Genomic DNA, 12299 nt, shown 5'->3' on the forward strand with positions numbered 1-12299 from the left:
TTAGGGAATATTTTTACAAAGAGAAAATGGCCAAGTTGAGCAGCCACTTTACACAAACAGTTGGAGCAGAACAAGGCACCTTAATAAAAATACTCCAAGAAGTTTCCCATTTATACATAAACATAAATAAACATTTCACTTACAGGGGAATATTCATATTGTCCTTTGGAGTGAAGAAAATGGGCCTAGTATTTCCCTCTCTGGAAAGGTCATCAGAATTGTGGCTATAAGACTGAGTTGGCATAAAGTGTTCTCTTTTTGAAATGCGATTATTAGAGAGTTTACAGGCTACATTCAGCTGGGCACCCATTCTGTCTGTCTTGGATAATTCTTTAACAGTACTAGATTGGCATGGACTTCCTTTTCTTTCAAAGAACACGGTGACAGGTCTATCCTTTGGGAGTAAGCGAGCAGAGGAGCTGTCTTTCTGGGCAAGAGCTGCATCTTTTACTGATAGGGACCCCAGTACGTTAAGTTCTCCCTTATTTGAGGTATTTAAGCTGAGGAGAGAGGATGGCCTCTCTACTCTCTGCTTTGACTGATAGGAAGATGGTGCCACCAAACACTCTCCAATTCTTGGCTTTTCAATTGTCTTGAACGCTTTGCGCTCCTTCTCTAAAATATCGGTTTGCTGGCGAATCTGTTCCATCATCTCTTTTTCATTCTGTTGCTGCAACTGCTTTTGCCTTTCTTCCTTCTCAGTGTTTAGCTTTTCTAACTTCTTAAGCATAGGATTAGAAGACTCTGTATTCAAAGGAGGAACAATTTGATCTTCTCCTGAGCAGTGATACCTTCTAGTTTCCCTGTTGATATCCAAAGTAAGAGCTTCCCCTGGTGTGTCTTCATTTTCCAATAGTTTGTTTCTTTGGATACTTGTGTCTAGTTGGGAATTTGTTTTCTGTGGGTCTTGTTGGGGGATATAAAAAAAAGTAGGCAGACTATTTGAAATGAAGGAGTCTTTCAGCTGTGGTTTACAGGTAATAGACTCAGAACTGCAGACCACCTTTTCCTTCATAGTTCCATCCTTCAAATGCTCTGCATAGCTAGTCTCATTTGAGGCACTGAGGGCATTGTCCCGTGAATCAAATTTTGGACTGCTGGATATCTTAGGTGATGGAAACAGCAAGTCTCCTTCATCTGAAATTACAGATTCTAGTTTGCTCTTTTGGCTTTCCTCAGAGCTCAGAAGTTCCAAGCTTCCTTGAGAGCTCTCACTATCAGGTGTACCCCGTGGAGACTGAAGGCCTTCAGGCACCAATTCTGTAGACCATCTGCGATCCTCTGAAGGAGAAACACCACCAAGAGAACGAACTTTCAGCAATTCTAAGCTAAATATAGCTTGCTCTAGTTCTCTCATTCTCCTACTTTCTCTTTTAGCCCGGCCTACTTTTTTCTGATGGAGATCCTCCAAGGATCTGGGTCTCTCTCTTACAAGCACATCTTCCTGCAAGTCCACACCACTCCGGCTTTGGGCTCTCTCCTGCTGCTTGTTTGGTGACTTCTTCAAGCAGTCCACCGAACTTTCATGGCTAATTCGATTACTCTCTGTTACAGATTTACATTCCTCTATGGCTTTTATTCTGTTGTCAAAAGAACAATCCTCCCATTCTGAAGGGTCTGAACCCTGAATTTCCAGAGATCCATATCCTTTAATATTCACCAATCCAAGTTCTGGTTTTGTTTCTCTTAGCCTTTGTTCTTTTAAAGCTTTAAATCTATATAAAAACAGACAAAATGGGTTACAGAAATATCTTAGTTACCACTGAAGAGAACATACTTCCTGAGAATTTAAGAAAAAATGCAGTTATAAAATCTTTTTACAATACCTAAGTACTTCTTAAATTAACTTGAATGCACATTTTACAATTTTCCTATTTCCATGAGTCAGATGATATTTCATTAAGTGTATAACTTCTACCTGGGCATTTCAGTCAAAATGTAAACTAATTCAGAAATAAAGCTCTCACTTTAATATTAGCTTTATTTTAAAGTAAACCTCAAACTAAAGTGAAATTTTAATTTAAGTGTGAAATTACAGTTTCTGAAAGTAAAAACAGTTGAATATTGCCAATTTTGTAAGATTCGGCCTAATGTAAAAGTTAATTCTTAGCAGTTATGATCACAGACCATGTAGATTTTCGATCCAATTTAATTCAATAAAACCTTATTTAACTTACATTATAGACAATACAATGTGGGTTAAAATCAGTAAAAGTATCACAGTATAGTGGAAAAGAAATTGTATACAACCAATTCTAATACAAATTAGATAAGTGTTAACGCAGAGGTATAAACAAAGCACTTGGGATGAAAGAAAAAAAGCAAGTATTATAGTATAGTGTAGAGATTACCTTTGTCTTGCTCTGAATCCTCTACATGTTGATTGCAAAAGGATAATTTTTTTCCTTTGTTCTTGGTACCTTTTACTTTCCCTGTAGGCTTTCCATCTTGCTTGTATGCAAATAGCAGCCATGTGCCTGCGCCTATAGTGATCTCTCCATTTCTGCTGGATAACGATGGCTGCAGCCCGTAGCTCCAAGTACCGCTGCCTCTCTAAGTGAGCACGCCAGGAAGCTTGGAGAAGAGCAGCTGCACTAGCCATAACAAAAGCATCCTTCTGCACAGCTGCATCTCTGACTTGCTTCCGATTTAGGTAATTCCTCCAGAATCTCTGTGGGGAAGACAAAATAACAGAAACTGGTTGTCATATCTTACATTGCATTTTCACAAGAAAAAAAGAGAATAAATTTCTTATGTCATAATTACAGGTTAAGTGCCTATGCAGCTAAATTCTTGGTGATTAAAAATAAGTTTTCTGGCCAGGCGCGGTGGCTCACGTCTGTAATCCCAGCACTTCTGGAGGCCAAGGCAGGCGGATCATGAGGTCAGGAGATCGAAACCATCCTGGCTAACAGTGAAACTAAAATACATCTCTACTAAAAATACCATCTCTACTAAAAATACAAAAAAAAAAAAATTAGCTGGGCGTGGTGGTGGGCGCCTGTAGTCCCAGCTACTGAAGAGGCTGAGGCAGGAGAATGGCATGAACCTGGGAGGTGGAGCTTGCAGTGAGCCGAGTTCACGCCACTCCACTCCAGCCTGGGCGACAGAGAGAGTCTCTCTCTCAAAAAAATAAAAAATAAAAAAATTAGTTTTCTACAAAAGCAGAAAGTGCAACTGAAAAAGATAAATAGAAAAAAGTTTTCTCTTCCAGATATGTTTGGCTAAAACAGCTATTTTAAATACTATAACCTTGATGGAGTTAATTACAGAACTTAATTTAAAGTTTTTGGATGATTCATGTCCTTCAAATTATTAATAATTTTAACATATTATATTCTTTTGTTACAATTTGTCCAAATAACACTAATGGGTTTAAGGTAATCCTGACACACATTCCAAAGATGAAGATACTAAAGATTTTCTTGCACAAATGGAAAAGATATTATGGAAATGATATAAATCAATGAGGGTATTAATAAAACAAATAAATGTAAAAAAAAGGTACCTATCATCCAAAATGAGTGTCTAAAACCAACAGTATATATAAACTCTCAAACATCACTCCAAAACTGTTAAATAAAAACAACTATGTCAACAAATATTAGGTAACTCCTTAGCCCCTACTCAGACCTCACAAGACATTATAACTAAAAATTCAATTTAATTTAAATTCAATGGAATCAATATTTATTAATAGTCTATTATATGCCAGATAATCTGTTGGGTGTTATGAGCACTTCAAAAGTGGGTATAACATATTCTCATTTCTAAAGTTTACATTATTATTGAAAATGTTTTACAGTAAAAAGGTTCTGGTTACTAAACAAAGGCCAAATAAATTAGTCAATCTCATGCAAAGAATCCTTTGCTTCTCACCTGGATAATAACAGATGCTTGTCTCAGATGGAGGAAATGCTGCCTACACAGCAAGACCCTGAACCATCGCTGCAACAATATGATTCTGCGGAGCACCTCTTGGTGAAGCAGATCTTGTAAGTGCTGTCGTTCCTGCTCCTTTAGAAAGACCTACCAAAAGGAAGATAAGGAATGCAGCGAAAGAAGAAATGAGAAATTTATTTCATGAATCATCCTTTCCGTGATAAGCTTTTAGAGAAGAACAAACACAGTGGCAGGCATGTAAATGAAGTACTGATAAATACTATCCAAAGTAGTCATTCTCAAATTGAAATGGAGACAGTAGAATAAGGAAGGTGAGCTGGGTGTGGTACTACATGCCTATACTCCTAGCTACTCAGAAGGCTGAAACAGGAATGTTGCTTAAGCCCAGGAGTTCAAGTTCTATGGCAAAATAGAGAGATCCGGTCTCAAAAAAAAAAAAAAAAAAAAAAAAAAGACAGAAAAAAAGGAAGGTAAGCAAGGGAGGAAGGGAGAGAGAAATGACAAGGTCAGCAAGAGTATCAAAATTCCAGCACCAGAGATTATGCTACATTACTCCATTGGGGAAACCACTGCTATAAGTAAATGTATTACTGGTAATAAATCATATTTTTCAAAGGTGTTACGGTGGGGAAAAAAGTTGAAAACCACAGATCTTGAAGCTTGAATCATATCATGAATAAACCAATGATAACAGTCTTTTTGAAATCCAGAGTGCATTAAGCTTCTCACTGTCCAAAGTTATTAATAAGTTTACTTTATTTACTCCTTCATTCCACTAATGTTTAGGGCTTGGGAGGCTGCAAAGGTGAAGGAGACATATCCCTTTAGAAACAGGAATTATACCTCTCATTTGAGAGCAGGTAGATATTATATACCCAAAGAGGAAGATGGTAAACTAATAAGGGCCAGAGACAAAAGATCCCACCTGAGTAACACAAACAGTTGAAAATAATAATAAAGGCATGCACAGGAGACAATGGGACAATTAATCTCCATAAAAAAAGATACTAAGTAATGTGAAGCCACAATATGAAGGTTCTCAAAAAGAGAAAGATGTTTGTATTTAATGAGGAGGTTATGAGGGGGTTATTATCAAGCAGGAGGCAGACATAAAGAACTAAGTATATTAAGATAACAATTTTAAAATTATGAGTAGAATAAATTAAATGGAATGACAAATACACTAGAATCAGATAAGTAAGCTGTTCACTGTATAAGCAATGTAGATGAGAAGAGATAAGGAATAAAAATAAAATGGAAGCAGTAGTAATGGAGAAACAGAAAGTGATGTGAGAATTTCTTTGTAAAAGGAAAAAAAATCCCTAAAACTTTGTGAAAGGATTAAAGCGAATGGTATGCTAAAGACAATTATGGTTTCTAGACTGAGAAACTGGAAAAGGGATGACAGAGAAAGAAAGTATTTGATAAATTTAAGACCAGATGAATCTCAAATTCATCTTGGGCAAGCTGACTTGGAGATTACAGTAGAACATCTATGGAGAGATGATTTTTAGGCAGTTAAAATTAGAACTACAGCACTGGCCAGAGCTCTGTGATTAATACTGACTATATAATTAAATAAAAACCTGGGTCTAAGCAATTGTCTTTTGATATCTGATTCACTATCTTTTTAATAAACAATCTCATAGGCAAAAATTATTATTTTTTAAATAAATGCACTCAATTTTGACAAGAGCTATACAGATTATATTTACCATGGTTTTTCCAACTTGATAATTATCTGGATTAAGATTTATTTTCCTGAAGAAATCCTGAATGTTAAATTTGGATGGAATAATATTTCGGGGAAGAAGTACATGGAAGTGGCTCACAAAATCCTGAAAAATAATAAAAAAAATTGTAAAATCAGAAAGTAATGTATATAAACAAGACCTTAAACTAATTATCATTTTATTAATCTTTTCCTCTTTCTTTTAAACAGGGTGAAACCAAGAAGTGCATGTTAATTTAAGATATAATAAAAGGTTAATTCGAAAAACATTAGGAGGCGGAGAAAGATATTGGGTTCTACATATCATATCATCAAAAGGGAATGAGAGGAAAAAAAAAAAGGGCAGAGGCTAATTATCCCTTTTGAGGAAGCTTTATAAAAGACCAAAGAAAAAGTTATTTAACAAGCACCTAAAATTTCTATCAGGGAAAAAAAAAGCAAACGTGGCAGGATAACTGAGAATGAGGCTTTCCGTCCCAGTAACAGCAAAGACTTGCTCAGTTGCTGAACAGCTTCAATACAATTTCCATACCCACAGCAGTAATTGCTGATAAGAGTAGCTGTGAGCCTTCTTGGCAGCTTACTATGAAAGAAAATCCTGCTAAGAAAACTTTAGGAAAAACCAAATGGAATCTTTTCACTAGATAGTTCTCATTGAAATATTTCAGTTACTGGAGAGGTCAGTGCAAAGAATTGTTATATCAGGAGTAAACTTAGTATTAGCAAACATTCTGATCAAATGAGAATAACCAACTACCGGATTCTATTACAATAATCTTAATGAGATTGCTGCCATTCAGTCAAAGTAAATACTGTCTATCCCTTTTCAATTCCGTATACAAAACGTGAAATGGAAAGGAAGAATTAAGAGAAATAAGTAAGCCCTAAAGAAATAATAAGCAAGATATGTGGGAATCATTTACTTGATGTGTCTAAATATGTAAATATCACTATAAAAACAGAACCTGGAAAGAATATTTGGAGCTGTATCCTGATTGGCGAATTCGAACTGTTTCCAGCATTCCAGTGTATCGAAGCTGTCTAAGTACCAAGGCATCATTGAACCTTAAGGGCAGCTAAAGCAAATGGAAAAAAGATTAACCCAGAACAGTAGATCTCCAAATTATCTGTTTATAAGCATGGCTAAGTGTTAAGTATCTAGAGATTGATTGGAGGTTGTCTGGTTAAGATATATAACAACTAAGCTGATAGGTAAGGCAAGCTCACCTCTCAGCTGGTAGCTTCAGAGAAGTTCTGACTGCCCAACCCTAGGGAAAAGAGAGAAACCAAGCTTCCAGGCTTCTCTGGTTGTGAAGAGAGAGGACCTTAAAAGCTCAAAAAGAATGTAATCACCCCCAGAGGCCACATAGTCCAATCACTACAAAATCTGTAACAAGATAACCTACAACTGGGTGTGGTGGCTCACACCTGTAATCCCAGCACTTTGGGAGGCCAAGGTCACTTGAGGTCAGGAGTTCAAGACCAGCCTGGCCAACGTGGCAAATCCCTGTCTCTACTAAAAATACAAAAATTAGCTGGGTGTGGTAGTGCACACCGGTAGTCCCAGTTACCTGGGAGGCTGAGACAGGAGAATTGCTTGAAACCCAAGGTGGAGATTGCAGTGAGGTGAGATCATGCCATTGCACTCCAGCCTGGGCGATAGAATGAGACTCTGTCTCAAAACAAAAAAAAAAAAGAAAAAAGAAAACTCTTTTCTGACAGGACTTCAAGATGTATTTGCTTCTCAAATTCTGGGTGATGCTAAATCAAATCCATATAAACACCTTACAAGCAGGTAAATATGGAAAAATCCATTGAAAGTATTTATAAAACACTATTTTCCTTATAAATATTATAGTTAGTGCTTCCCCTCCACTTATTCTGCTTAAAAGTATTTAAAGCTCAGTTTGAAGTAAGCTGAGATATGTGCTCTCATTTATAGGACATTTTTACCTTTTCAGCATTAGAGCGGATGCATTTTACAAAATATGGTTCTGCTTGACCAAGTGTTTCCATTAGCTTGCTTAATGATGTCTGCAACAGAAAGCAATATAATTATCATACTCTCCCATTCCAAACTATTAACAAGTAACATATAAATGTAATCAATATGCTGGCAAAACATTCAAAAAGGAGAGGCACACATAGCAAAAGGTTTGTTTTTGAAAAGCACATTGTGTATATTCTTATACTGGTTAAATTATGGATAATTAAGGATAAGGATGGTAGTTTAGTATTAAAGCAGATAGCCTGGAAATAGTAAATATCGCAGATGTATTTCAGAATAATCAAATGTAGAACTTTTTTTCACTTTTCTTCACATTTCATGAAATAATTTTATTCAAACTCATGTATCCTACAACTTTTAAAATGATTCAGGAGGGTATCCAGTAAGGTAGTACTCCCTTGCTTTTTGTCTACAGAGTATGTAATGATACCCCTTTTTTTAATTCCTGATAATGATAATTTGTACGTTCTCTCTTTCTTCCTGATTAGTGGCTAGAAGTTTATCAACTTTTTGATTTGCTCAGCCCAGGCTTGGTGGCTCACGCCTATAATCCCAGCACTTTGGAAGGCCGAGGCGGGCGGACCACCTGAGGTCAGGAGTTTGAGACCAGCCTGGCCAACATGGTGAAACCCCGTCTCTACTAAAAGATATACAAAAATTAGCCAGGCATGGTGGTGCCTGGCTGAGGCACGAGAATTACTTAAACCTGGGGGGTGTGGGTAAATAAGGGCAGTAAGCCAAGATGGTGCCACTGCACTCCAGCCTAGGCAACAAAGTAAGACTCTCTCAAAAAAAAAAAATTTTTTTTTTTGATCTGCTTAAAGAACCAGCTTTTGGTGTCAGTGTTTTTTTGTTTTTTGTTTTTTGTTTTTGTCTATTTTTCTGTTTTTCATTTCATTGAATTCTGCTGTTATCTTTATTATTTACTTCTCTCTGCTTGCACTGGGTTTCATACATTCTTTTTATAGTCTATAAGGTAGAAATTTAGATTATTGAATTGAGACACTTCTCCTTTTTCAATAAAAGTATTTAGTGCTATAAATTAACCTTGGAGCACTGCTTTAGCTGCATTGCACAAATTTTGATATTTCATTTTATTTAAAATATTTAAAAATTTTCCTTCCTCTAAAAAATGTATTATTTAGAAGTCTGTTTTATATATTCTAAATATTTGGGGATTGATATTTTTCTTTGATTTCTGGTTTAATTCTATTACAAATACAACATTTTGTATGATTTTAACTCAAATTTATTAAGGTTTTATGGCCTAGTTTATGATCTACCTTGGCAAGTATTTCATGGGCACTTAAAATGAATGTATATTCTGCAATTCTTGGCTAGGCTGTTCTATAAATTTCAGTTAGGTCAAGTAGGTTTATCATTCTATTCAAGTCTTCCATGTCCTTCCTAATTGTCTACTTACCCTATCAATTACCAAGAGGTATGCTGAAGTTTCCAAGCATAATTGCAGATCTGTCCATTTTTCTTTTAATTCTATCAGTTTTTGGTTCAGATATTTGGGAGCTCCGTTATTAGATGAATACACATGTAAGACTTTGTAAATTGCACCTTTTATCATTATGAAATTATCTCCCTTTATCCTTGGTAGTTTTCTCTGTTCTGAAGTCTACTTTGTCTGACTCTACTATAGTCACTATAGCTTTCTTTTGGTTTTTGTTTGCATGGTTTATTTTTTTCATTTTTTAACCCTTTAGTATCATTGTATTTAAACAGGTTTCTTGTAGATAACACACAGTTAGGTCTTATTTTATCCAATCAGATAATATCCATTTCTTAATTGGACTGTTTAGAGCATTTACATTGTTAATAATTAGTATGGCTGGATTTAGGGCTACCAGTTTTATTACTGGCCTTCTGTTTGTCCTCTCTCATTTGTTCCTCCCTTCCTCCTCTTACTCCCTGCCTGTTTAAAATAGACTTTTGGAGCAGTTTTAGGTTCACAGCAAAAATAAGCAGAACATACAGAGAATTCCCACATGCCCCTTTACCCTCACATGCACAATTTCCCCTATAATTAACATCTTGCATTACTGTGTTATATGTGATGAACCAATACTGACACATGATTATTAACTATAGTCCATAATATGCATTAGGGTTCACTCTTTATGTTGCACATTCTATGGGTTTAAACAAATATATAGACATTTATTCACCATTGCATTATCATATAGATTAATCTGACTAAAGTCCTCTATGCTCTGCCTACTCATCCTCCCCCAACTAGATCCTGGCAACTACTGATCTTTTTTACCGTCTCCATAGTTTTGCTTTTTCCAGAATGTCATATATTTGGAATCTTATGGTATGTAACCTTTCCATATTGGCTTCCTCTACTCAGTAATATGCATTTAAGGTTCCTCTAAGCCTTTTCATGGCTTGAAAGCTCATTTCTTTTTAGTGTTGAATAATACTCCATTGTCTGAATGTACCATAGTTTGTTAATCCATTCACCTACTGCAGGACGTCTTGACTGTTTCCAAGTTTTACCAATTATGAATAAGGCTGCTATGAATATCCGTGTACAGGTTATTGTGTGGACATAAGTTTTCAGTTCATTTAGGTAAATACCAAGAAGTTGTTACCGCTGGATCATATGGTAAAAATACAGTTTTATAAGAAACTGTCAAACTGTTTTCCAAAGTGGCTGCACCATTTGGCATTCCCACCAGCAATGAATGAGTGTTCCTGTTGCTCCACATTCTCACCAGCATTTGGTGTTCTCATTGCTTTGGACTTTTGCCATTCCGATAGCTGTGCTGTGGTATCTCATTTTTGTTTTAATTTGCAATTCCCTAGTAACATATAATGTGGAACATCTTTTCATATGCTTATTTGCCATCTGTGTACTTTCTTTAGTGAGGTGCCCCTCCCCTCTGTTCAATATACTCAATATTCCATATTAATTTATCTACTTTTCAGCTATCTTTGTACTGCATTTTAGTAGCTGCTCTAGGGATTACAATATACAAACCTAACTTGTCACAGTCTACTTAGGAGTCGACATTTCACAAGTTCAAGTAAAACAAAGAAGTCTTAGAACTATATATAGACCTCTGTTACTGTTGTGAAATTTATTACATCAACATACAAATTTTTAAACTTTTCAGTGTTCATTATTCTTGCAAATGCTATTGTAGTGTAATACACATAGGGCTTGGCACCGTGTCACATGCCTGTAGCATCTACTTGTGAAGCTGAGGAGGGAGGATAGCTTAAGCCCAGAAGTCGGAGTACAGCCTGGGCATTTTATGAGACGCTGTCTCAAAATAATGACAATAATAATACACATAAAATATTAAAATCATAAGTGTAGATTATGACTTTTTACAAAAGGAAGATATTCTTGTAACTAGAGCCCAAATTAAACGTGTGTGTGTGTGTGTGTGTGTGTGTGTGTGTGTGTGTGTGTATATGTATAAAATCAGAATCTCAGAAGCCCTTTGGGCCCCATCCCATTTAATTTAGCAAGGTCACTGTACATAAGCTATGTACTCATATTTCCACACCCCAACCAAGGGTAATTATTATTCTTACTTTTAAGATGATAAGTTAGTTTAACCTACTATTAAAGTTCATAGAATGGAAAAATAAACCATGTACTATTTTGTATTTGTTGCATACAATTATATTCTGTAAATTTTCAGGGCTGTATATTAGTGATCCATTATTTGGCATTACTACCATTAAACTATCCATTAAGAGATGAGTATTTTGTTGTTTCCAGTTTATTATGAAAAATTTTGCTATGAACATACTTGTCTTTTAATTTTTTTTTTTTTTTTTTTTTTTGAGATGGAGTCTCGCTCAGTTGCCCAGGCTGGAGTGCAGGGGCATGATCTTGGCTCACTGCAAGCTCTGCCTCCCGGGTTCACGCCATTCTCCTGCCTCAGCCTCCCGAGTAGCTGGGACTACAGGCGCCTGCCGCCACGCCCGGCTAATTTTTTGCATTTTTAGTAGAGACGGGGTTTCACCGTGTAAGCCAGGATGGTCTCGATTTCCTGACCTCGTGATCCGCCCGCCTCGGCCTCCCAAAGTGCTGGGATTACAGGTGTGAGCCACCGCGCCCGGCCATTAACTGTTTTCCAATATGCTTGTATCAATCTACATTTTAACAGTACCATATAGGAGTTCTGAACGCTCCCCAATCTTGCCAACATGTTGTATAATCAGTTTATTTCAGCCATGTTGGCGAGTATGTAACAGCATTGCTTTGTGGTATTAATTGGCATTTCCCTCATGAATCATAATATTGAACAGGTTTTACATAGGTGTATTGGCCTTCTGGATATGTTTTATAAATTGCCTATTTGAGACTTTTGTCCATTTGTCTATTAGGTTTTCTTCCTTTTAATAGTTCCTTCATATACTACATATATGAGTCCTTTTTTAGTCTTGCTCTTTTTCTTCTTTTAATGGTGACTTTTTTGGTTTAAACAGTTTTATTGAAATAAAATCTACATACTATTAAAATATATACATTGTAGTTCACAAATCAATGAGTTTTAGTAAATTTACACAGTTATGCCACTATCACTACAGTCCAGTTTCAGAACTCCTCTATCACCCCCAAAAAACTCCTTTCTGCCCATCTGCAGTCAATAACCACTTGAGTCACAGCCCCAGGGAACTACC

The 12299-nt window shown here is 36.2% G+C and overlaps 1 protein-coding gene across 30 annotated transcripts in view; it reads right to left on the reverse strand.

The window, feature by feature from the left end:
• MYO9A (myosin IXA) overlaps positions 1-12299 on the reverse strand; it is a 306446-nt gene that overhangs the window by 86396 nt on the left and 207751 nt on the right. For all 30 annotated transcript variants that reach the window (XM_073996176.1, XM_073996166.1, XM_073996163.1 and 27 more), the window contains 6 exons: positions 7589-7669; positions 6601-6711; positions 5619-5741; positions 3880-4029; positions 2352-2671; positions 144-1715 (listed from right to left, as the gene is read on the reverse strand). In XM_073996176.1, the coding sequence (XP_073852277.1) occupies positions 144-1715; positions 2352-2671; positions 3880-4029; positions 5619-5741; positions 6601-6711; positions 7589-7669 (2357 nt within the window). The remainder of the gene's footprint in view (positions 1-143; positions 1716-2351; positions 2672-3879; positions 4030-5618; positions 5742-6600; positions 6712-7588; positions 7670-12299) is intronic.

Source organism: Macaca fascicularis, chromosome 7 (genome assembly GCF_037993035.2).
Source record: "Macaca fascicularis isolate 582-1 chromosome 7, T2T-MFA8v1.1".
NCBI classification, from domain to species: Eukaryota; Metazoa; Chordata; class Mammalia; order Primates; family Cercopithecidae; genus Macaca; species Macaca fascicularis.